We start from the raw sequence: 26,334 nt of genomic DNA on the forward strand, positions 1-26,334 counted from the left end.
TCCTACCTCATGGGAATGTTAAAAGGATTATGTACAAGCTGTGAGAAATGCAAGAATCTTCTATTGCTTAAATTTAATAGCATAAAAGCCTAGTATTATAATTTTTTGGATATATTTCTATCTATCTATATAACTTTCTGAATATATTTATGACACTTGTGCTGGTCCTTTAACATGTAGGTCAGAATTTTCCTTTCATGTGAGGTCCATTGTTGAGATCATGGAGAAATCTAGGTGATGGGATAATCTTTGCTTAAGTTCCCCTGATCCTTTTAGATCCTATACTTTAATGATAATGATAATTCTGACCCTTTGGGGAGGGTAGGACCCTTGCCAGCCTTTCTTACACCCACATCCAGAGGAAGTCAGCTGTGAACTGCCCGATGCTTTACCCCTAAATGTCCTCACCGTCTTTTCCTTTCCTGAGGCTTTTATCTTTTCTTTTTTTAATAAAAGCTTTATTTTTTAAACCTGGTTACAGAGTCAGTTGTGCGTATTATAAGAAAATACCAAAAAGTAGTAACAAGAAAATAAAATTGTTTTTAAATCTATCGTCCAGATCAATCAATATTAAAGATAAAGTATATTTTTGCCAATATTTTTCAAAGATATATATGACTTTTGTATAGTAGAGATTATTTTGATTCTAGACCTTTATATGTGCCTTTTTCATATTATAATATAAGCATTTGCCTTGGAACTGATTTTAGTGACCTTATAATAATCTGATCAAGTAGGTACATTTGACCATTCCCCTGTTACTCAACATTTAGATTATTTTCAACCTTGTAATAGTTGTAATAAATAGTGGCAAGATTATCACCTTTAGGTATTAAGCCTTTTGAATCATTTCCTTAAGAAAGGTTCTCATAGGGGCCAGCCTGGTGGCACAGCAGTTAAGTGTGCATGTTCCACTCGGGGTTTGCCGGTTCAAATCCCGGGTGCAGGCATGGCAACACTTGGCATGCCATGCTGTGGTAGGCGTCCCACATATAAAGTAGAGGAAGATGGGCATGGATGTTAGCTCAGGTCCAGGCTTCCTGAGCAAAAAAAAAAAAAAGAGGACTGTCAGTAGTTAGCTCAGGGCTAATCTTCCTCAAAAAAAAAAAAAAAAAAGAAAGGTTCTCATAAAAATTACTGAGTTAAAGATTATACAGGTTTTTAAAGCTTTATAAATTGCCAAATTGCTTTTCGAAACAGGTTGTGACACTTCATTCTACCACTGCCCACTGAGGGTTTATTTTTACACTTTGTCATTGTGCTACATGCAAAATGATATTAATGTTACATAAATTCCCTGGATTACTGATAAGGGAAAACATTTTTCTTTGATGTGTTAGTCATATGTATTTTCTCTTTGAAATTGCCCACATCTTTTGCCTATTTTCTACTGGGGCTTTGGTGGCTTTCTTGCTGAGTTCTATGAGTTATTTCTATATTTGGTCTTCTTTTTGAATGTTCAGTGCTCTTCCACCCTACAAAGCAGATGTCTGAGGACCATAGTCTAGTGATTGGCAAGATCTCATATCTCTAGACATTCCTCAACTCAGTGGGCCCACCACAACCCACACTCCTTCCTCTCCTGTGACAGGTGGTATTCATGTTCAACCTCAAGTCCTCGCCCAGCTCAGGGGAACTGATGTTCGTGGAACGCTACCAGGAGGTGATCCAGGAGCTGGCCCGAGTAGAGCACAAGATTGAAAACCAGAACTCAGACGGGGGTAGCAGCACCATTCGAAGAACAGGCAGTGGCCGCTCAACTCTACAGGCTATTGGCAGCGCTGCAGCGGCAGGTCAGGAATCTCTTTTGCCACCATAGATGGTGAAGTAGCTGGGGGAGAAGGGTATCAGGGGAAAAGCCGCCCAAATCAGAGGCTCATCATGAAGGTGAGCAGAAATCCAGAGCAGAACACATGCCTGACAGAACAGCTATCCTAACGTTCAGAATCGGTTTCTAGATGTGCCCAGCTTCCCTGTCCAGCGTGGTCACGTACTTGCCCTGGAGCTGTCCCGTTAAGCTTGACCTATGCAACTCAGACTGAAGGGTGTGAGTGCTGTGCCACCACGTGTGTTGATGGCCACTATCTTGGGCTTTAGGAAATGGTTTGCAGTTTCTTTCTTTCCCATGTAATTATTCAAGGATAAAGCAAGGATAAAAGTATTCTTTTACTTTTCCGTAAAGTGAAGACATTGTATGTAGCACCTTGGGCCTGGGATTCACAGGTCTCAATTCCCAACCTTGGCTGCACGTCAAAAAAGATCATCCTCTCACTATGTCTTGAAAGTGGAATCTTGTCCCACGTTTCGTCTGTTACTGGTCTAGGCTCCATACATCAAGTACCCTCACACGTTGCTCCTTCTGTATTCTCCCAGGTATATTTCTGTACCTATTCAAAAGAAAACATGTACATCCTTCTTGTTTTTAATATAAAAGGGCTTTTACAACAAGTACTGTTTACTACCTTTCTTTTATAGTGGCGTATTTTATTATTTTTTTTTTAGATTTTTTTTTTTTCCTTTTTCTCCCCAAAGCCCCCCAGTACATAGTTGTATATTCTTCGTTGTGGGTCCTTCTAGTTGTGGCATGTGGGACGCTGCCTCAGCGTGGCTTGATGAGCAGTGCCATGTCCGCGCCCAGGATTTGAACTAACGAAACACTGGGCCTCCTACAGCGGAGTGCGTGAACTTAACCACTCGGCCACGGGGCCAGCTCTAGCAGTGTATTTTAGAGATCTTTTCCAATTAGCATACACAGATCCACCTCATTCTTTCCCTACCTATTTTTAGATCCTATTTGAAAGAAGCCCTCGTCATCTCAACCATTCTCAGTTTCTCTTGGTTTTCCTTTCCACACCGTTGGGGCTGTAATGATGGTTCTGATGTGCATGGATGATATCCTATGCAGAAGGACCTCAGACATTTTTTAAATAAGTACTTTTCGGGGGCCAACCCTGTGGCCGAGTGGTTAAAGTTCCACGTGCTCCACTTCGGCAGCCCAGGTTCGTGGGTTCAGATCCCAGGTGCGGACCTACTCTGCTCATCAGCCATACTGTGGAGGCATCCCACATACAAAGTAGAGGAAGATTGGCACAGATATTAGCTCAGGGCTAATCTGCCTCAAACAACAAAAAAAAGAGGATTGGCAACAGATCTTAGGGCAAATCTTCCTCACAAAATAAATAAAATAAATAACTACTTTTCATGATAAAAATGGTAGTTAGAATCCTTTTAACTAACTCTTACTTTTTACTCCACTGCTGGGTGTCCAGGGATGGTATTTTACTCCATCTCTGATGTGACCGACAAGCTGCTCAGCGCCTCTGGGGACCCCATCCCCATGCTCCAGGAGGACTTTTGGATAAGCAGTACCCTGATAGAGCCCACTGCCCCGCTGAGAGAGGTCCTGGAGGACCTGAGTCCCCCTGCCATGGCTGCATTCGACCTAGCTTGCTCTCAGTGCCAGCTCTGGAAAACCTGCAAGCAGCTCTTAGAAACAGCCGAGCGACGTCTAAACAGCAGCCTTGAGAGCCGGGGTGAGTGGGCTGCTTTAGTTTCAGCCCTTAATTCTCAAGTGAGGAGCTGGGTTCTGAGATACTGGATAAATTGTGCAAGAAGGAAGGACTTTTTGGGGCAGGAGGGGCAGGGAGAAGGGATTATTAGTTAATTTCCTCATGCCCAGTCTGATAGCATAAATCCAGTCTGTTGAGAGACTTGCCTTCTGAATAGGTGTAGCAGTCTGCAACCATTGGGGAGATTGTTTTCTGGTTTATTGATAAATTCAAGGGGGAAATACCTATGCAAAAATGGTATAAATGGAATTTGTACCTTTAGACTGCCTGCCCCCTCCTGGGTGAAACCCACTTAGCCTAAAACCTGGGACAGTCTCAAGTTTGCAAACCAGGTTAAGGGAAAATTTAGGGGATCACAGTTGAAGGGAGGTTTGTTCATTGAGGTTAATAATATCCCAGAATGTGTATGTGGAATTCTTGGAGGAATGAAGGTAGAGGAATACGAAGAAAGAATTAGGCAAAGTTCCACTCGCAGCCCATCCTTGATTACACACACCAGACCTTGGAAGGACTGACCAGTGAGGGAGAAAGCAGCATGTTCCTTCTCAGTAATGTGGAGGGCGGAATGGTGAATAGGTTATGATATGAATAGCCACCTCTAGATTCAGTGATTCACTAGGGGAACTCACAGGACTCAGCGTATAGTCATACTCATGTCATGGCTAAGATTTATTTCAGCAAAAGTCTAAAAGCAAAATCAGCAAGGGGCAAAGGCTCTTGGGGTGAAGTCTGGAGGAAACCAGGCACAAGCTTCCAAGAGTCCTCTTTCAGTGGAGTCACACAGGATGGGCTTAATTCCTCCAGCAATGAGTTGTGACAAGTGTGAAGTGTTGTCTATAGGGAAGTTCATTAGAGACCCAATGTTCAAGGTTTTTACTGGGGGCTGGTAACAAAGGCACCCTCTGCCCAGCATGAACCAAAATTCCAGACTCTCAGAAGGAAGGCACATGTTCATATAAACCACATTGTACAAACAGTGCAGGCACAGTAAACCACTCTCATCATTTAGGGAAAGTTTTCTGTCAGTGTAGGAAACCATTGCCCATTAAGTTTGCAGACACCAGCCAGGGGCCAACCTTGCAAGCAGCCCTTTCTAAGGATAGCAGTCTCAGGCCTCCCATGTTAACTCATTTCTGGGCACCCCTCCAAGTCACTTCTGAGCCATTGATTTAAAAGTCCCTTAATGTTCACATAATCCATCCCAGAAAGTATACTGTGGTGTACACAATGCTATTTTTTACCAATTTCCCTCCCACTCGTCTAGTACTTATTTTCTAAAATGAACAGAGATATTATCCAAGCTATTAATAGCTGACACGATTTCGTGTCAATCAATTAGGAATTAATTTAGTACCTACTGTGTTTCCAGATCATCCCAAGTATATAGGGGTACAGGAGGGGTATAAGGAATAATCTCTGTCCATAGAGTTGTTTAAAATCTAGTCAGGGTGTCAAGACACCACTGAAAGCAATTAGAGAAGACGCATGGGATCCCAGCTCAAGCTCTCGGCTGAGGGCAGTACTGAGGCAAATCCACAAGAAGTGCCTGAGTGGCTTGGGATAGCAATTCCATAGGAGCGCCAGAGGCTCTGGGTCTGCTGCTGTTGACAGCTGGGGCATCTTGCCCGAGTTACCCCTTGAACCTCAGGCATGGAATAAGTGAGGTGTGCTGGTTTTCACCCCAAATGGCACGGCATTTATTTCCTCCTTAGTATTGGAGAAGATAAAACTTTACAAGTGACTAGAGGACTGAGTATCAATCTCTGAATGTACCTTATTTCTTCTGCGTTCTGTCTTCCTTCATCTCTTTCCAGGTCGACGGCTAGACCACGTACTCCTCAATGCTGACGGCATTCGAGGTTTTCCGGTTGTTCTTCAGCAAATCAGCAAGATTCTCAATTATCCACTTGTGTCAGCCGGACAAACTAAATCAGGTGAGTTGCTTTTCTCCCTTTTTTTTTCTCCTGGACTTGGAATCTTAGGCCAGCGTCGGACTTCATGTTTTCTTTCTCCTTTGCTTTCCATAGAGAGTGTAGAAGAAAAAGGAGGAAGCCTTCCACGGTGCAGTATTGCTGAGCTTCTTCAGATGTGTTGGCCCAGCCTGACTGAGGACTGTGTTGCCAGCCACACCACCCACTCCCAGCAGCTGGATCAGGGCCTTCAGTCACTGAGAGAAGCACTGGAGCTGCCAGGTGTGGACCTGACAGCTTGGGAGCAGTTGAGGGCTGAAATGGGGAGAGGAAACAGCCAAGAGTGAAGGAGCAGAGGCTTAAGACTCCAGAACTGGGCTCTACCAGCCCTCTAGTTAGCCGGGCATGTCTCATAACTAATTCCACCTGTTTCCCCGCCCTTCAAGTGAAGGGATGCTTAACACTCCATTAGCTATATGTTTTTCTCATTCCTAATGAGAAATATACCCAGAAGGTACTCAGTAAATGTTTATCAACCCTTCCCCAAAAGATTGCTATGACCTTTATAAAGCCATTCCACCCCAGAGACACTGGGGTGGAAAACAGAACTATTCACCCTGATTTCTCCAGACTCAAAGCTCTTGCTGGCTGAGAATCACTTGTACAGAAAACCAACTTAGGATTTTATAGCTGCCTTGTAAGTGTAACACCCAGGCTATAGGATGCCCCAGGCAGTGTACCGATGCCCAGTTCACATATTATGTTTGAAATTGTCACAAAACTGGATGCAGAGACTAAAGCCTACATCCCTTCTCCTTTCCTAACTCCTCTCAGAGCCCAGGAGTACTCCACTCTCTTCCCTGGTGGAACAGGTGGCCCAGAAAGCTCTGGAGGCAGAGAACCACCCTGTGCATATCCAGACTCAGCTCCTTCACAAGAACCTGGGCAAACACACCCCAGCAGGCAGCAGGCAAACTGACTACCTGGGCACCTTCTTCAGCTACTGTAGCACCCTGGCTGCAGTTCTTCTTCGGAGCTTGAGCTCTGAGCCTGGTAAGTAGCAAGAAAGAGGAAATAGAGTCATGACTGGCCTCCAAGTGTTTAGGTCAAGGAAGAGGAAGGTGCTCAAGTAAGAGGTTCTGGGTACAGCAGTAGCCAACGGCACTAGATTTACAAGGTCCTGTCATTCTTCTCTGTGTTTTCTTCATCTTTGTCTCCCCAGTGTGTAGTACAGTTGTACATCACATGGGAGTACTCAATGAATTTCAGCGGCATTGATGATACAAAAATACCTGTCTCAGACCTTCAGTCCATTGTGGATATGAGGATTCAGCAGAGGAACCAAGTCTCTGATATGAGTCCTAGAGTCTTACTTGAGTCCACAGAGCAAGTACTGCATGCACTTCAGTCATGTTGAAGAGAGCAGGATGAGCTTTTTGTGGCTAGATCTGCCCACTGAAGTTTGTCTGTGGTTGGAAGTCTTTAGAGCAGTGGTAAAGCATAAACTTGTGGTCAGGGTCATGTTGAGAAAACCCTTTACCTGGAAAATGTCAATGTAGTCTTTGCTTTGACACTGTAGTACTTTTTTATTGATTCTGGACAACAGGTCTCTGAACTGTGGCAATCAGTGGTGCAAACGAAGGTCACTTTCTTTACCTTTGCAGATCGCGTGGAGGTCAAAGTAGGAAATCCCTTTGTTCTCCTGCAACAGAGCTCATCCCAACTGGTGTCACACCTCCTGCTTGAGCGACAAGTTCCCCCAGACAGGTAGGAGCCACCCTGTGGGAATCAAGCATGGGCCTTCCTAATTGTTTCATCAAGGAAACGAAGGGCTCAGTGGGGCTGTGCCTGGGTTCAGTACAGAGAGTAGAGATTTCTTCCCAACTTTTCCCTTGACTTGCATTTAATCTTATACAGCTATGTTAAAATTCCATGTGCTTCATTTCTTTCCCACTTGCCACCTCTAACATTTATGTTACAAATATAAAATTAACTGGTGAATCTTCACTTATAAATAGGTAAAAATCTGAAAATTTGATAAGACATTAGTTGGTTAGGCTGTAGGAAAACAAGCATTCTCATAGATTGCTGATGGGATATAAATTGATACAGCCCCTGTGGGAAGGCAGTCTACTAAAATTAGAAATTCATATACTCTTTGACCTGGCAATCCACATTGGGGAATTTACCCTGCAGCTTTATTGTATGGTCATGCACTGCATAATGTTTCAGTCAATGACTGACTGCATATACAATGGTGATCCCACAAGATTAGTACCAGAGGCCAGCCCAGTGGCACAGTGGTTAAGTTTGCACATTCTGCCTCGGCAGCCCTGGGTTTGCCGGTTCGGATCCTGGCTGTGGACCTACACACTGCTTGTCAAGCCATGCTGTGGCAGGTGTCCCACATATAAAGTAGAGGAAGATGGGCATAGATGTTAGTTCAGGGCCAGTCTTCCTCAGCAAAAAGAGGAGAATTGGCAGCAGATGTTAGCTCAGGGCTAATCTTCCTCAAAAAAAAAGATTAATACCAAAAGCCAAGTCCCATAAGATTAGTACTGAAAGGTGTGTGGTAGGCTGTACCATCTAGGCTTGTGAAGTACACACTATGTTGTTTGCACAACAACGAAATCACCTAACAGCACGTTTCCCAGAACGTATCCCCATCGTTAAGCGACACATGATTGTACATGTGAAAAATGGTGTATGTGCAATCATTTTATTACAGCCTTATATGTAAGATCAACAGATCAGAAAAATCCGTTGTCTACTAATAGAAGACTAGTTAAATTATATTCATCCACATAATGGAATAATATGTAGCTGTAAAAAAAAAATGATGGGCCCCTCTATAGAGGGATATGAACAGCTCTCCCAGATATGTTATTAAGTTACAAACCACAGGGCAGAGCAGTGTGCCTAATGGGCTACCTTTGTGCAGAAAAAAAGAGAGAGAAACAATTAAAGAGCCTGCATTTACATTTGTTTGTGTGAACATAAAGAAATTCTGAGATTGGGTAATGGTGGTATGTATGCACTCAGGCCTTACATGCCCTGTGCTTCTCTCTCTCCAGGCTGGCAGCCCTTCTGGCCCAAGAGGGTCTCGGCCTGAGTGTGCCACAGGTCATCGTCAACTGCTGCTGTGAGCCCCTTGCCCTTTGCTCATCCCGGCAAAGCCAGCAGACATCATCCCTTCTGACCCACTTGGGCACCTTGGCCCAGCTGCACACCTCCCACTGCCTGGAGGACCTCCCACTTTCTACCTTGAGCTCCCCAAAGCCAACTGAGAATCCCACATTAGAGAGAAAGTCCCACTCCTCCCCAAGGGGTTCATCACCCCCAGCCCTCACCTCCTCTGCCTTGGCCTTCCTTAAGTCCCGCTCAAAGCTGCTGGCTACAGTGGCCTGCCTGGGCGTTTCCTGGGGGGCAAAGGTCACCAAGCCCAGCTTGTCGTGGAAGGAGCTTCGTGGCCGCAGGGAGGTGCCTCTAACTGCAGAGCAAGTAGCCCGGGAGTGTGAGCGCCTCCTAGAACAGTTCCCTATGCTTGAGGCCTCCCTTATGGCTGCCTGGGAGCCCTTACAAGGATCGTCTGAGCAGGGGCAGAGTCTGGCAGCAAGTCTCTGTGGCCAGGCCAGTCTCTCTACTGTCCTCCTGGGCCTGCATTCTCCCACTGCCCTAGATGTGCTCACTGAGGCCTTCGAGGAAGCCCTAGTGGCCAGAGATTGGCCCCGGGCCCTTCAGCTCACTGAGGTGTACGGGCGAGACGTGGACAACTTGAGCAGCATACGGGATGCAGTCCTGAGCTGTGCTGCGGCATATGGTGAGCAGAAAGTTCTGCCTCCCCTTGACCAGTGGAAATAGTATTTAGCATTCACTGAGTGTAACATTGTATTTGATCTCCCAAGAACTCTAGAAAAAGGTGCCACTATAATCTCACAATACTGAGATGAGACCAAGGCTCAGAGGATAGGAAACTTGCTCAGGATAGTAAGTGGTAGAGCAGAGCTTAGAATCCGGGTTCATCTAACTTTAGAACAGGCACTCATGACCTGTGCTCTCTACTCTGGGTGTCAGAATCGTTGGAAAAGTCTATGAACTACAAGTATCTGAGCCTCACCACCAGAAGCCCAGGATGGGGGTCAGGCAAGTGTTTACTTGAAAACAGAGGTCAGCAAACTTTTTCCGTAAAGGGCTTTGTAGCCATACAGTCTCGGTTGCAACTACCCGACTCTGCCATTATAGCGTGAAAGCAGCCATACACGATACATACGTAAATGAGCGTGGCCATATTCTAATAAAACTTTATTTATAAAAACAGACTGTGGGCCTGCATGACAATCTCTACTTTGAAAGCTGGGTAAGAGATTTCAGTGTGTAACCAGGGTTGAGAGCCAGTGACCGACAAAACTCCACTAGGGGGAGCAAGAGCCAGGTGTGCTGTTGGGAATGGCTTATGGGTAGGAGGGTTGGCTGCCCCATGAAAAGGAGAAAATTCCCCCTTGAGAGGGGAAGAAACCCACTGACTGGCTGTGCTGTCTTAATTGCTTGGTGTGTTTTTCAGCTCTGTGAAATGGGTGTGGGAGAGAGAGATCTATTAAGTAGTAATGGCAGATGATATCAAGGGAGTGAAACTAGTTTACCTGAAACAACTTTCAAGTAGTTATGTCTGCCACAGAGTGGATATTATGGGGAAAACTAAAAGTTCCACTGACAGTTGAGTCTGAAAGAGTGCCATATGTGCAGCATGCCAGAACATGGAGGGCTTCATCTGTGCTTCTGTCTTCCTTCCTCCCTTCTTCTTCCTCCTCTCTTTTCTCTTTCTCTCTCTTCTGAAAGCCTCCTGACTATGATCAGGTTGATATAAAGGGAAACATAGGGGTAGAGCATTTCTCCCTGTCATATAATGGTTCCAAGTATAAAAACTAGTTAGAGTCAGATGGATCTTAAGGATCCTCCAAGCTCCTGCTTTATGAAACTAAACGAAGCCCTTTTTTGTTTTTCCTAAGATTGGCCTTGAGCTAACATCTGTTGCCAATCTTTTTTTTTTTTCTCTTCTCCCCAAAGCTCCCCAGTACATAGTTGTATATTCTAGTTGTAGGTCTTTTTAGTTCTGCTATGTGGGACGCCACCTCAGCATGGCCTGATGAGCAGTGCTAGGTCTGCATCCAGGATCCAAATGGGCGAAACCCTGGGCCACTGAAGGGGAGCGCACAAACTTAACCACTCAGCCACGGGGCCAGCCTTTCTCTTAAGAAGTAACCTGGATCTTGAGCTCGTCTGGGCCAGGCTTGCTGCCTCTAGGCATCTTTTTATCTTGTAGACAAAGAAGGTTGGCAGTACCTGTTTGCTGTGAAGGATGCATCTCTGAGAAGTCGACTAACCCTACAGTTTGTGAACAGGTGGCCACTGGAGTCATGCTTGGAGATCCTGGCCTACTGCATTTCAGACATAGCTGTCCAAGATGCACTAAAGTGTGAGCTACGGAGAAAACTGGCAGAGCTGCAGGTGTATCAGAAGGTATGGGCCCTGAGATCAGGAGAAGGGAAATAAGCTTCTCACCCTATTACCAACCCCAGCCTTTTCTCATATGGTGGTGGATTTTGAGGAACAGAAAATCTAGGCCTGGCTTTTGCTCTGCATCTGGCTCCTGCTCTCACCTGAACAGTGAGGAGGCCTCCTATCTCATTCCTGTTTTATTTACTCCTGTAATTTTAAATATATATGCATCAAACATGGATAAAAATAATAACAAAATTAACACTGGAATGATGCTTCACAGTCCACAAAGCCTTTTCACATGTCTATTTGAGCTTTGTGTATGTTTTATGTCTGTAATGTCTTTTTTATAGATTGTTTTAAATTTCAGCTAAATTTCAAAAGCTATTTTGAAAGGATGCATGAAAGTGACAGTTTCAAAAGTGAAAGGTTCTTGTGGGATATGTGTTATAGTCAAGATCAAGAGGCTCAGGGAGACAGATTTAGGTGGTACAGCCACGTGACAAGTATAAGACATATGCTCATTTTTCCATGTGCTCTTGGAACTGAACAGAGTCCAGAGCCCCACCAGGGAAAATGAAAATGGCAGGTGGAAAAGGTTTTTTTTCCACTCTTCCTCAGCAGTTTTCATGCAGAGCTAAAGTGCTACCTGAATGGTGATCCCACAGAGCATTCAAGCCGAAGAATAACTTGAGTAGAATTTTGAGATGGAGGAGCATGGGACAAGTGACCCCAGAAAACTGAACAAGCTATAAGGCATATAAGCCTCTGAGAATTGTCCTCACCAGTGAAAGGCCCCAATTCTGGCCTCGCTAATCAGCCTCTGCTCCCTGATTATACTTCCAGAGAATGCACTTGCCTCTCCAATCTTTGCCCCATTTGCTCTAATTATTCCTATCTCCTGGCAAATTCTGACAGCCTAACTTTGGTACAGAGACCTAAGGACAGCCCATCCCTGGAAGCTCTGGTGACTTGTTCATGGAGGGAGAAGCTACAGTGAGGTTTGATAGCTTCCTGTCTTTCCCTAGATTCTAGGTCTGCAGGATACCCCCGTGTGGTGTGACTGGCAGACCCTGAGGAACTGTTGTGTTGAGGACCCATCAACTGTCATGAACATGATTCTAGAAGCAAAGGTACCATTTTCCTGGGTGGTATTCCCCTTCCTCCTCTTTTCAGTGTTGCAATTCCTTAGCTGGTTGTGTAGACCCCTTTCCATGTGTCAGGGTACACAATTTTTTATAATTACATCGCATTCTTTTTTCTCTTTTTTTTTTTTTTTTGAAATTTGCCAACATACAGAGAAGTATAGAGAGTAATACAGTTGACACTTTTGCACTATGACCTTTGTGTTCATACATGAGATTTTCTACACTGTAAACACTAGGTACAGAAGGCACACCCAGCAGTGGAATTACTCTGTCCTCAGGCGTGAACATCCTCACCTTTATTAAGATATTACTAAATCGCTCCTCAGCTCAGTTGTGCCACTCGCAGTTTCTGTTGCTCCATATCCTTTCTAAGTTTTGGTATTGTTCAGCTTTTCACCTTTTGCCAGTAGGATGGTATCTCATCATTGTTTTAATTCATATTTCCTTGATTACTAATGACCTTGAATATCTTTTCATGTGTTTTATTAGACATTTGAGTGCTAAATAGATTTTTATTTACCTTTTAAGGAACTGATTTGCCATAGTTCAAAATGTAAAAATGCTCATTCAGATGTTCATTCATCCAGGAAACCTTTACTGACTGCATATTATTTGCCACTATGCTGGGTGGTGGTGAAATAAAGATAATGAAGCTTAGTCCTTGCCCTTGCGCAGCTCACATTCTGGGAAGGGGGCAATGTGAGACACATCCCTTGGTGATGGTGATATATCAAGTGACAGAAGTAAGCCCAGCTTGTGGTGGGAGTCCAGGCAGAGCACTAACGTAGCCTGAGAAACAAGGAACCATCCTGAAGAAGGCGGCCTGAGGCAGAGTTGGGGGAAGGGGTGTCATTGCAGATACCACTGCATTAGAATCCTTGAACAAAGCCCTGGAAATTCCGTTCTCTGAAACTTTAATCCAGAGTTCACAAATTAGGGGGCAGCTAGCAAAGGGGACATGGATGGAATCCAACCCTCAGCAAGTTTGCTTGGCCCATGCAGTATTGGTCTGCAGAATTTTTATTTTTTTCATACTGATTTCATTGCCAACATTTTAAAGTAGGAAACATTTTTGATTAAAAAAAATTTTTTTGAGTTTTTTAAAGTCTGGCAACCCTGGGCCTGCCCGTTCATATGGCAACAGTCCGAAATGAGTAGGAACTGTCTCCTCTGGACTGTCTTCTCAGTCTTCCCCACTTCCTTAGTATCTCCCAGGGCTGACACCAAGTGTCAGTCACTGTATGTCATCTGTTTTTCTGGTAAAGCTAAGATGAGAATGATAGCATTAACAGTCAGCCCACTTCGATCATTTTCATAACTTACCTTGCCACTCCAGTCCTTTGAGTTTATGATCCCACTGTAATCCCATAGTGAAGTCCCCATCAGCACTTACCAAACTCTCCTGGGGCTTTAGTAGACTCAAGACTACTGAGAAGAAAACAGGCAGAAGCTGGATGAGTGACAAGTGCAGTAATTTAAAGGGATTGAAGGTGTGTGTGTTTCCTTCCAGGAGTATGGGCTGTGTGAGGAGTGGGGCTGCCTCTACCCTATTCCAAGAGAACACTTAATCAGCTTACATCAAAAGCATCTTCTACACCTTCTAGAAAAAGGAGATCATGAAAAGGCTCTGAAAGTAAGTCTCCAACTCTTCCCATTTTTCTTTCGGGGCAGGACAGGAAGGTTAGTCAAATCAGACAGCTCTGTTCATGCTGAATCCTATACAAAGCTTTCCCAATATCAGGTCTGTCCCTTCTTATCCCATCTTGAGCAGAAGGTGCCCAGCCCTGCATTAGGTGCCAGATGGGCAGCTGGATCCAGGACTCCTGCTGAACTCTGGTCCCATCAAAGCCATCATTGTGAAGCCACAGGGATGGTGAAAAATGTGTGGAGAAGGGGTTAATCCAAAATGAATAAACCTGTGTTCCTTTCTCAAACAAAATATGGCTAAACTAAGAGTTCTTCTACAGGCCTACCTTTTCTTCTACCATTCTCTTGCAACAGCTCCTGCAGAGAATTCCTGACCCCACCATGTGCCTTGAGGTCACGGAGCAATCTCTTGACCAGCACCCTAGCTTGGCCACTTCTCATTTCTTGGCCAACTACCTCACCACCCACTTCTATGGAGAACTGACTGCTGCCCGACACCGTGAAATCCAGGCACTGTACATGGGATCCAAGGTAAAGAGAAAAAGGAGGTGATGGGAAAGCATGCCTGACGGAGAGCCTGCTGGCCCAGCTCCCACTGCAGAACTTGCTCTTTCAATGACTCTTCTTCCAGACACCTGCCATCCTTGGCCTGTGCTGTATAAAGCCTTTACCCTAGCAGCCCATCATAACCTAGTTGGGTCCCTTAGGACTTGTCGTTCTCTTACTGCCCTGCCTCCAAAGTGAATTTTACCTGGTCCTCCTAAGTTCTCTTTGTGCTTTATCTGGCATCTGCTATATCAATGCTCCTCAATTCTGACCATGTATTAGAATCACTTGGACTTTTTGAAAATACCAATAGTTGACCTCCACCCCAGATCAATTAAAACTGAATCTCTTGGGTCAGGACCTGGCTGTCTTCCAAAAGGATTCTGATGTGTGGATTTAAAACTACTGCTTGATAAACTAGTCTGTGCTAAAGGAAAAGAGTTAATTGCCTAGGTAATAAGGTAATAGATCTTTACCTGTGGTGTGTAACCTTGGAGACAATAATAGAAGAAATTCTAAGCTAGAAAAAGTAATCTAGTCAAGGAGGGTTTGGGGATAGATGGACCTTCTGCCACCCTTCTAATGATTCTGATTGGCAGTCATGTCTACCACCCCATGAGTATGGAACGTGTGCCTTGACTAGAACGAGTGCTAGGAAAGCCATGAATATGACCACTGGCTCATGTGCTAAGAGTTCAACTGCATAAAATGTTCCTAAAGAAAATAGACCATTTTGTTTTTGTTTTTGTTTTGATACACTATACCTGAATGGGGGAATCCTTGAAAATTGGCAGTGAGCAGAGCCAGTGAACATATTTCAAGCCTAGTGATAACAACCTCCAGAAAGAGTTTAGAGTCATTATTTACCTACAGGGCACTGGAGGTGCCAGTTTTAGGCAGTCCACTGCTAAAATCTTCTCATCTTATTCTGCTCATTCTAACAGAGCCTCAAGTGGACAGAATGGTGGCGTTAAGGATCAGGCGGGACTCACCCATACCTGGAGGATCTAGACAGGGGTCAGCAGACTACCACCTGTGGGCCAAATTCAGTCCTCAGCCCACTTTCGTAAATCAAGTTTTATTGGAAAACAAGCCTGTGTATTCATTTACATATTGCCTATGGCTGCCTTTACACTCAGTTGGCAGAGTTGAGTACTTGTGGTGAAGGTACTTGGAATACTTCTTGATTGCCATCTGGAGCATTTAGAGAGGAGTCAGCCTTGTTTCCTAAAAGACTGTTAGCCAGTGTCAGTATTTGGCCATGTGCCTTTTGGTCTCTGACACCCTTCCTTCTTCCCAGTAAGAATCTCAGCTTTCTTCTGAAATTTGGGTACTATTTTCTTTACTCTATGGATCTACCCCACAAACAGGTTCTGCTGACCCTGCCTGAGCAGCACCGAGCCAGCTATTCCCACTTGTCCTCTAACCCCCTGCTCATGCTGGAGCAGCTGCTCATGAACATGAAAGTGGATTGGGCCACTGTGGCTGTGCAGACTCTGCACCAGCTGCTGGCCGGGCAGGAGATTGGCTTCAGCACGGACGAGGTTGACTCACTGCTTTCCAGATACGCAGGGAAAGCCCTGGACTTCCCTTACCCTCTGAGGGAGAAACGATCAGGTAACTGCCAACATTCTGGATGGGGGTTCTACGTGGAGGAAGAAATACCATACTACGTCCTTAGCTTTAACTTCTCCTCTTTATTATTTTGAGGTGATCAAGAGTGAAAGGAATACACTTCAGGAGAGAGCTCTTTATTATATAGGAGAGATCTTTGTCTTAGAGGAAGTGGCAGGCTAACCAGAATTAAAGGATGATAGATCACCACCACTTGCATAATATAAGGGTTTGGGAAACGAAACGTGGTAAAGCTGGTCTTTGTCTGGCCTTAGTCTAGTGGGTCCTTAAATGCCATTGTTGTGTATGGAGGGTGTGCTCTATTCCAGGGTCACGTCAGATATCACTAGTATATGAGCTGACTCAGCCTCTTCTAGAAAGAAGAAAATGAAATGTGGGCTGATGGTCCCAGCCAGCTTTTGTTTCTTACTCCCTACCCTCCAGGACCACTATTGAAGTCTTCCACTTCCCTCTGGCATTTTTAGATGTATTTTGTAAAATCATAGCATCTATTTCATTACCTCAGGTCCTAAACATAGTTTGTTTTTGAGGAGTTTAAGGAGCATACTCACTGTTGTTTTAGAAGTGCCTCTACCGTTCTTTGATAGCTCGTAGAATCATGGGGTGATAGCGAAACCAGCAGGGCTTGGGACTAAATGCCTAGCACAGGGAGAGAAGGTGTTTATGGTAGAACAACGTTGTGTCAGCGTTTTCCCTCTCTGCAGATTCTGTGAGTCACCTCCAGGAAGCTGTGAGTCAGGCTTCAGACCTCGAGACCTTGTCTAGATCACCATCAGCAGAGTTCCTTTCTGCTGCTGCTCCTGGTAAGAACAGGTTCTGAGAGTTACCCATTTTTCACTTCAGCCTTGCCTTATTCTGACTTTCTGATTCTTTTGCCTCTTCTTTCACTTCCAGTTACAACATTCTTATTAATTATTTTTCTTGGTTCGTTCCAGCTTTGTAAATCCCAAATAATTCAACACACAATCAGATCTCCTTATTTGCAGTATCTATAAAGTCCTGTATCTATAAAGTCCCCACAAACACTGAGTTAGCAAATCCTGAAGCGTTACTCCTAAGGAAAATATTTACATACATAGATAGGTTATACAGAGTATAGACTCACATAGATTATAATGCTAAATTGGAAACAATTCATCCTAGTAGATTCTATTTTCTTTGTTTTACAAAAGAGAAGAAGAGGCTCAGAAGTGGTCACGTGACTTGCCTGAGGTCACATGCCTCTTGAGTGCCTGTCCAACCAGCCTCAGAGCCAGAGCTTTTTGCACTACACTGTCCCCTACCGTCCCATCCTCTGGTCATCTCTGGATAGAGCTGAAATAAGAAAGCACAATACCACCTTGTTCAACCTCAGATGAGAACCTGAGTGTCGGGTGACTCAAATTATTCACCACTCTGCGCAAGTCTGCAAAAGCACTGCAAATAGTGATTTTGAGGTGACAAATTTTAGCGAGGAGGCAAATTCACAAATGTGGAATCTGCTAATAAGGAAGATCAACTGTATTTAGTGCTTGTGTTCCTTCTGCCCCTATGCTGCAGTTGATTAGTTGTCTGTCACGCACATGGGGTGCGAGCTCCTTGAAGGCCTCCCCATGTCTTGGTTGCCCCTTCTCACCACGCCTCGCAGTCTCCAGCCCCTCGCACGGTGGCCTGCACGCAGGAGAAGCTCAGCAGGTGTTTGTCGACCAGCCATCAGGGGAGCAGGATCCTGGGAGAGATCTGTAGTCTATCTTCTTCTGGGTGCTGCGAGGAGTTACTGGGTTTTTCAGTTCTCGTTTTCTGTCACCTGCCAACATTGCTCTGCTAAATGACAAGAAATCTCCTTAGATACCATAACCCAAAGACTGGCATTTCATGGCCCTACTTTGAGAAGTAGCCATGCTTCAGGATAACCAGCAGATCTGAGGGGAGGGTTCAGACATACAGGTATATGAGCAGCTTCAGGCATCTGCATAAGGCAGCTAAGCAGCTTGAGTTTACTTATTTATTTATTTATTTTTAGCTTTTTATTGTGCAAAATTTCCAATGTACGAAAGTAGAGAGAAAAGTGCACTAAAGTCTCACATACCCATTACCTGGCTACAGTAAATATCATCTCACGATGGCCATTCCTGTGTCGTCTATACCCCTGTCCTTCTACTGGATTATTTTGATGCCATTGCTAGATATCATATCATTTCATTTATAAATATATCAATCTATATCTCTCAAAGGTAAGGACATTTATTAGACAAAACCATAACATAATTATCAGACCTAAAAACAAATTAACAATTCATTATTATTATCAAGTATCCAGTCAGTATTCACATTTCCCCAGTTGTCTCATAACGGTTTTTTTAGAACTGGTTAATGTCCACATATGGCATTTGCCTGAAATACTTCTTAAATCTCTTTTAATCAATAGGCTCCCCTACCTCTTTTTTGTTTTTGGTGGAAACTAGGTCATTTGTCCTGTAGAGCTCCCCACATGCTGGCTTTTGCTGATTGCCAACCAGTGGCAATCTGAGTCTCCATCCGCTGTATTTCTAGTTCGCTGGTAGATAGATCTAGAAGCTTGATTTGAGTTAGGCTTAATATTTTTGGGGAGGTATATTTGATAGGTGGTTGTGTGCCTTCCATCAGGAGACCCACAATGTCCAGTTGTCTGTCTTTTGGTAACGCAATCAGTCATTGATGATCGTCAACTGGATCTGTTATTTCAGTAGGAGTTTGTAAAGTGGTGAAATTCTAATTCTCTCATTCCTTCTTCCTTTATTGGTTGGACTATTGATCACCTTTTACTCTGACTTCTGGCTCTGACTCCCAGGTGTCTCCATTGTGCATTCCCCCAGTCCGAGGGAGAGGAGCCTCCCTCAGAGTCAGCCCCCACTGGAGTTTGTGCCCCCAGCAACGCCCCCTGCCAGGCACCAGTGGGTACCGGATGAGAGCAAGAGCATCTGCATGGTCTGTTGCAGGGAGCACTTCACCATGGTAAGCAGCATCAGTCTCCAGCTTTACCTGCAGGAGAAATTAAAGGAAAACTCTAGTGCATGAGCCTGAGTTTATGATCACCTCCTGTCTCCAAGAGGATATTGGTATTTTCAGATGAACTACCAAATCGAAGACTTGGGGCTTGTCTATGACCTGACCAGAATATATTTTATGGATTTTGACAGGTGGTAAACACTCCCAAGTAGCCTTAAAGTCTAAAACCTTTGCCATTCTCATGAAATAGCTAAAAAGAGTCAGAGTGGTATAGTAGGAAGAGTCACCAAACATCAGGAGATCTTGTTTCTAGCTCCCCTTTCTTTCACAGTAAGACAAGTGACCTGGTACTGGTCATGTGTACTGGCTCTGGAGACAGAGGACCTAGGTTCTAATCCCAGCTCTGCCTCTTACTAGCAATGTGACTGTTAACTTTTTCAGTCTTTGATGCTCACTTGTAAACTAGGGATGATATATTATTTGGCTCGTGGAGCTGTAAGGACTAACTACAGTAACAAATGTTAGCATACCTAACAATTACCTGTGTTAACACAGTATCAGTACTGGCATATTAGCTCAGTGCTGATGAAAATGATGATGGTGTAATTTCTCTGTGTCTCTTTCCTCCTCATTTATAAAAGAAGTGTAATATGTATGTCAACCTCTTATAATGAAATGAGGTAGCACCTTTAAAAGCATTTTGAAATACCACACCATGGAGAAATGTGACCCACATTAGCTGAGAAAGTCACTTCTTCCCCACTGCTTTTTGCTATGTCTTTATGTGTTGCCTCCACCAACAGGGAGAGTTTGTCAGGAGCTATTGCAAAATTGTCCTTGACTTGGGCATCTTTGTCCATTGACAGAAATGTCTTTAAATGTCAGCTTCTTGAAGGCAAGAACTGGTGTGTTCTTTCTCAGTAGAGGCCCAAGTAGAGGTTCTTAATAAGTCACAGCGGACTGATACCAAGAATGAATGAGTTGACAGATACACTCACAGGTCCTGCAATCTCACCTTCTCTTCTTCCTTATTCCTTCTTTTCCTGATGGCACTCCTCAGTTTAACAGGCGTCATCATTGTCGCCGCTGTGGCCGGCTAGTGTGCAATTCCTGCTCCACTAAGAAAATGGTGGTGGAAGGCTGCAGAGAGAACCCTGCTCGCGTGTGTGACCAGTGCTATAGTTACTACAACAAAGAGTGAGTGTCCTGCAAGCAGGACTGCTACTATTATTGACCACTGCACCCTCCTCCAGGTCCTTACACTCCTAGGGGTCTCATTGTGGAGAGCATCTCAAATCTGGAACAATTACAAATAGTTTTAGTTTAGCAATAACACTGAAATGCCATTAACTCTACAATGAAATGTTTGACCTTGGTCAGAGAAACTTCCTCTGACCAAGAGCAGATGAGAGGAAGCTGAGCTCAAGTCTCTTACATGATGTTCTCTCTGAGATGAGGACACTTGGTTCTTCAGCCCATCCCCTGACTCAGGCCACTGACCTTAGTTTACCAACAACCTCACCTGTTTTCCAGCCACTCTTGCTTCAGTTGGTCTCACCTGGACTCAAAGGGACATGTTCATACCTGTTCAATGTGAGGGCACCACTTGCATGAGTCTGATCTAGCTAGTCATCCTAGCTTCTTATCCACAATCAGAAGAGCCCTCACACTTTGCTACACCCAGTTCAGCTGGTGACAAATTTCGGATACTGCTCATACCTCTAGCAAGTCTGATCAAAGCTGTGTTTGCTGGATCAGTGTTGCTCAGTTTTTTCCGCTACTTCTAGCACCACAGGAGAGTGAAATAGACTCCTAGAGCGTCTGGGAATATGAGCCAAAGCAACTATCAAAAAGCAAAATTACTTTGACTTCTTCATGTTTTATTTGTAGACTTAAATAGATTTTACATTCTGCTCAGTAGCTTCACAGTATTTTTGTGTTTGTTTTCATATGAACTTTTTTGGTCATATTTACCATGATAATTTACTGATCTCATAGGAAGGAATATATGCCAGGCTTATACTACGGATTCTGTTACCCTGGCAGACCACCGCCTCCCTTGGGGTGGAGTTCAGGGGAATTACCCATATACCATAGAGGTGAGATTTGAAACGAGCAGTTAGTATTGATGGGGATTCTTTCATTCAACAATCTCTCAGCAATAATCACTTTGCCCTCAAAGAGCCCCATCTTAGTGGGGAGACAGCCAACAGAAAGAGCACAAAGCCGTTGGATAAGTGCAGTGGTGGAGACACACAGCTTAGCCCAATGGGCAGGAGGTGGCACCTAGTCTGAGACTTAGAGGATGAGAAGTTAGTCGGAAAAGAAGCCAAAACAGAGCATGCCCAGAAGTGGGAGTAACAACTTCAAAGGTAGGGACAGGAGAAAATTTGGGTCATTTGAGGAAGCGTAAATAGGCAGGTGATGGGCTAAGCTTCTGGCCAGCGTACCTTGGACTTAGAGGCTGGCAGCTGAATCAGGAGGACTTAGGCAATGGCACAAAGGTGTGGAGTTTGCTCTTTGGCAGCATAGGCTGGGGTTGACGAGCAGGCTCTTCATGCAGGTGATAGCCTTGGGCTCTGGCTTGTGGCATCAAGACTTTGTGCTCGGTGGCCCAAGGTGAAGTTGACCAGAGCCAGTGGCGGAGTGGGGAGGACTTTTATGGGTTGAGCACAGGTCATAGGTGGCAAGAGATTGTCTCAAGAGGTAGCCAGGCCAGGTCATAAGGGACTTTGTCTGCTGAATGGCAAATGTGGAATATTTTTACCCTGAGGAGCTACTGAAGAATTTTAAACAGAAGCATAACATGATCAGATTTGCATTTTTGAAAGCTTACTATACCTGTGAAGTAGAGAAAAGGTTGATGAAATCAGGGAGACCAATTGGGAAGCTATTGCAAAGGCTCTAGCAATAAATGATGAGGGCTCTCTCTGAGGCAGGGCTGAAGAGAGAGATGGGGACATTTAAAGAGCTATTTAGGAGATGGAATGGACAGGAAATGGTGAGTGATAGGCTGTGACAGGTGAGGAGAGAAAAGAGTTTTGGATGATTCCCTGATAACGCACTCATGTAACTGAGTAAATGTCAATGCTATATACCAAGCTCAAAACAAAGAGGAGGAGGAGGGATTCAGTCATCTCATTTTTCTTTCTCTGTTTCCAGTGTGTCAGAGGAGAATCCAGGACAACCAGAAGGTGAGGCTGAATCGCGTTCCCTGTGGCTGTTTATATGTTCGAGTTGGCTCTACTTTCAGCGTATCAGCTGTACTGATTCCCTCAATGGCCACTCAATCCAACTTGGCCACAGAAGATCCTGGCATTTCTCTCAAACTGTTTCCCTTAAAGTTCATCATCATATTAACCTATCACATTGGCCCATTAGCTTCCAGCATTGAGAAGGCCAGCAACCAAAGAATTTGGTCCTTAATTTTAGTGGGTTATTTCTTTTTTTCCCCTCTAGGTTCCCCATCACCACCATCCTACCTCCCAATGCTTCCTCCTTCCCGCTCAGTAATCACTAGTCATAGTTTGACCTCTATCCTTCCACAGCAGGTTAGTTTTTAGAGTAGCCAATGGCTCAGCCCTTCATTTGAGAAGCCTGTGCCTTTCAGGGTTTCTCGTGTGAAGCAGTGGGGTTATATGGCAAACACTGTAACACTCATCCCAGGTCTTCCCTGGGGAGGAAGGTTTGGGGTGCTCAACATGGTTTCCTAAAGGAAAGGAAAGGGACCAAGGAAAGAGAGGGCCCTATCCCTGCCTCCAGCTCTCACCAGCGCACTGGACTGGGTAGACTGGGCTGCTGGCCAGTGACTGACGCGTGAATGGCATTTCTCTCCTCAGTACCAGACAGCTCCAAGACTGAAAGCCCTCCGTACTCAGCGGTGGTGAGAGTCCCTAAGGCAGCTGAGGTGGAATGGATTTTGGATCTGAATGAGGAGGAAAATGAGCTGGTGCGGAGTGAATTTTACTATGAGCAGGTAAGAGCAATAAAATCTGAGTTCTTTTGATGTGTAGTGTAGTATTTGAGTTTATGACATAGAGTAGTATGGCAGGAAATGCAGAGATAGGCGAACACAACCTGGCCTTCGCTTGCTTACAGTGTAATAATATGGGAGCTAGGACAAGTAAGGCCAGTTAAGGCAGGAAATGAGGAGCATCTTGGGAAATGCACCAGAGGAGATCAGGAAAGGCTTCATGGAAGAGGTAACATGGAAGACGAGCAGTAGAAGTTTGACAAGAAGTTTGTGGGTTGTGAGGTGAGGATAAGGGAAAGACAAAGAGTGCAAAACTGAAGCATCTGAGCAAAGGCACAGTGTCACAAATTGCAGGACATGACTGGGGAATTGGAAACGGTTTAATCCAGAGGGAATATAGGATGTTAATAGAGAGGTAGTAAAAGATAGGATTGAAATGGGCTATTTATGTTTAGGGCCTTGAATTCTGCAGTAAGGAATATGTACTCAGTAGGCATCAGGGACCATGAAAGGTTTCAGAGTGTGCTTTGGGAATACTTAATTTAGCAGCAGTGTTTCCAGTGGCTTCAAGTCGAGACTTCTCCAAGTGGTCAGTTAAGCAAGGTAATGGTCACAGTCCAAGCCAGCAATAAGGAGGACCTGCACTAGTGGGGCAGTAGACTGGCAAAAGGAGGGGACACATGGACATTCCCAAGAAGTAGGTAACACAGGACACAGCTGCCTTCTTCCCAGTAAAGTGACGAAACCAGCAGCCAGGGCTTTGGCCATGAAACATCTGAAATTTGTTTAGTTCCACTTCTGCTTTGCCATGGAATTTTGGCTCCTTCTTCCAGTGTTTTTCAAGCTTTGTGAAATGGGAAGAACGATTCCTGCCATCCCACTCCACTGGAAGAATGCTTTGGCCCCTGAACTCACTGTTTTTCTCTCTTCTTCCACCCTGGCCAGGCCCCTAATGCCTCCTTGTGCATTGCCATCCTGAATCTGCACCGGGACTGTGCTGCCTGTGGCCACCAGCTAATTGAGCACTGCTGCAGGCTGTCCCAGGGCCTCACCAACCCAGAGGTGGATGCAGGGCTGCTCATAGACATTATGAAGCAGCTGCTCTTTAGCGCCAAGATGATGTTCGTCAAGGCTGGCCGGAGCCAGGACCTGGCTCTTTGTGACAGGTAAATGGAAATGAGTCTCTATTCTTTCACATGGCGGTCATTTCTATCCAGCTTCTTTTTCTGACTACACCATGAGTGTTCACCTCACCAGCCTCTCTTACAAGACACGCTGAAATGTTTTGCATCTCACTTTGATGTTGATGAATGCTGTTACCAGGTCACAAGTGGTCTTCCTCACCCTACCTTGACAGCCTGTGTCCTTCTCCTTCCATGAGTGGATACCAAAGCAGAGTGTTCTCTAGCTATACCCAGTCAGAAAGAAAGTAAAAGCTTTAGTTCATTTATAATTAAAATCAATTTAGGGGAGCACCTTTGGTCTCTGTGGAATTTTCTGGCTTTTAAAGAAAATGTGTCCTTCCTGAGTGTCCAGTTCTTAGCCTCGACTAAAACTCTCTCTGAATCTTGACCAAATTCAGACTGTGGCCTCAGGGAGTTCTGGGTAACAGATCTATAAAGCACACTGCAGAATGGTCTGCCCTGTGTCACAGGTAGGAATCTGAGTCATAGGGTTGAAGTCTGTGCAAAAGCTGTGATGAGGCCTCAGGTCCCTGCAAAACCTGCTCTGCCTCCATTCATTAACTTCACAGTGAAAACTCCTAATTCCCAGCCTACCCACCCAGATGTGTGACTCATGTTGTGTGTTCCCAGCACTCAGTTCTAGCCAGATTTGTTAGCAGAGAGAATAATTTTCTTTGGAGTGTAAGTGCCTCAGGCAGTTAATCAGAGTACTTACCTACCAACTCACCGAGAGCAAGGAGTGCACTGAATCCCAGCTTCACCACTCCCTAGCTCTGAAGCCTTGGAGAAGTCTACCAGCCTCTCTAGACCACAGTTTTCTATAAAATGGGGATGATAATAAAACTTATAGGGGTGTTATGTGGATAAAATGAGCGTATCCATGTAAAGAGCTGAGGACTGAGCCTGATCCATACTGTGTACTCCAAAAACGTTAGTTTTATTTATTTATTTATTTATTTATTTTGAGGAAGATTAGCCCTGAGCTAACATCTGCTGCCCATCCTCCTCTTTTTGCTGAGGAAGACTGGCCCTGAGCTAACATCTGTGCCCATCTTCCTCTACTTTATATGTGGGACATCTACCACAGCATGGCTTGCCAAGCGGTGCCATGTCTGCACCAGGGATCCAAACCGATGAACCCCAGGCTACCGAAGCGGAACGTGCGTACTTAATCACTGCACCACCAGGCCAGCCCCTAGTTTTATTGTTTTTATTAACAAAAACCAGAAGGTTAAGAAAGGCAGAAGGAGGTGGGACAGAAAGTAGACGGAAATATAAAGGAGTTAGCTTCATTCTTTGTATTAAGAAGCAGTAGACTCTACATCATTTTTCAAGTTGATAAATGAAGAAATAGATATGTAATATGTTAGGTAAAGTCTTTTTAAATAATCATGAAAAAAAACAAAAATCTACTAAGTTACCAGAAATGGAGGAAAGGGGGAGAAAAAAACAGAAACCACTCCATAGAGGAAAAAGTAGAAAACAAAGGAAACATGAAGAAAGATTCAAGGCAATAATAAAAATAGATCTAAATATATCTCAAATACCAGTAATGTACATAAGATAAAATTTTGTTAAAATAAAAAGAGGGCGATTAGGCACATGTGTCTGGTGATGGATTGTAGTTAGTCTTTGGGTGGTGAACATGATGTAATCTACACAGAACTCAAAATATATTACGATGTACACCTGAAAATTATATAATGTTATAATCCGAGTTACTGCAATAAACATAAATAAATAAAATAAAACAAAAAAAGAAAGAAAAAGATATTCAGATTGGAGGAAAAAACAAATTTAATATCAAGTCCTGAGCTTCCTTCAAAATCTCATATGGATGGAGGAACTCTCTGCTTTAGGCCGAGGCAGTGCTCGCTTCACGAGGATTCTCGCCCACCCCAGGGTGCCGTGGGCTTCTCTGACAGTTTACAGCAATGGTTTCAAGTTACGCTTTCCGTCTCCCCCAGCCTAGACTCAGACAGACCCACTTCAGAGACACTGCCTTTGTGCCCCTTTGCTGACGGGCAGGGATTCAGCTCGCATGTGTGTTTACAACTCCTAGTTTGCAGAGTATTCTGCTCCTGTTTGTAGCTCATCCCTCCTTCTGACAGACGTTTAAATGAATGTTAAATGAATGTTTAAAAATGAAACTACACCACCTATTTTAAATGTTTCATTTTCCAAATGTATAAGTACATTATGATACGGAATTTGCTTTTATACTTACTATACTCTCCCCTACGCCATCCCCACTCGGCT

At 44.4% G+C, this 26,334-nt stretch overlaps 1 protein-coding gene across 1 annotated transcript in view; it reads left to right on the forward strand.

The window, feature by feature from the left end:
* The window catches only part of LOC124233735 (zinc finger FYVE domain-containing protein 26-like), a 62,063-nt gene that overhangs the window by 19,678 nt on the left and 16,051 nt on the right, over positions 1 to 26,334 (forward strand). Inside the window, exons 15-32 of the mRNA XM_046650879.1 lie at positions 1,592 to 1,793; positions 3,270 to 3,533; positions 5,384 to 5,503; positions 5,597 to 5,761; positions 6,314 to 6,532; positions 7,144 to 7,246; positions 8,554 to 9,299; positions 10,800 to 10,996; positions 12,004 to 12,108; positions 13,634 to 13,756; positions 14,125 to 14,301; positions 15,687 to 15,933; positions 16,656 to 16,754; positions 18,761 to 18,924; positions 19,979 to 20,115; positions 22,081 to 22,112; positions 22,758 to 22,894; positions 23,837 to 24,057. Of these exons, the coding sequence (XP_046506835.1) occupies positions 1,592 to 1,793; positions 3,270 to 3,533; positions 5,384 to 5,503; positions 5,597 to 5,761; positions 6,314 to 6,532; positions 7,144 to 7,246; positions 8,554 to 9,299; positions 10,800 to 10,996; positions 12,004 to 12,108; positions 13,634 to 13,756; positions 14,125 to 14,301; positions 15,687 to 15,933; positions 16,656 to 16,754; positions 18,761 to 18,924; positions 19,979 to 20,115; positions 22,081 to 22,112; positions 22,758 to 22,894; positions 23,837 to 24,057 (3,458 nt within the window). The remainder of the gene's footprint in view (positions 1 to 1,591; positions 1,794 to 3,269; positions 3,534 to 5,383; positions 5,504 to 5,596; positions 5,762 to 6,313; positions 6,533 to 7,143; positions 7,247 to 8,553; positions 9,300 to 10,799; positions 10,997 to 12,003; positions 12,109 to 13,633; positions 13,757 to 14,124; positions 14,302 to 15,686; positions 15,934 to 16,655; positions 16,755 to 18,760; positions 18,925 to 19,978; positions 20,116 to 22,080; positions 22,113 to 22,757; positions 22,895 to 23,836; positions 24,058 to 26,334) is intronic.

Source organism: Equus quagga, unplaced genomic scaffold (genome assembly GCF_021613505.1).
Source record: "Equus quagga isolate Etosha38 unplaced genomic scaffold, UCLA_HA_Equagga_1.0 220_RagTag, whole genome shotgun sequence".
In the NCBI taxonomy this organism is placed as follows: domain Eukaryota; kingdom Metazoa; phylum Chordata; class Mammalia; order Perissodactyla; family Equidae; genus Equus; species Equus quagga.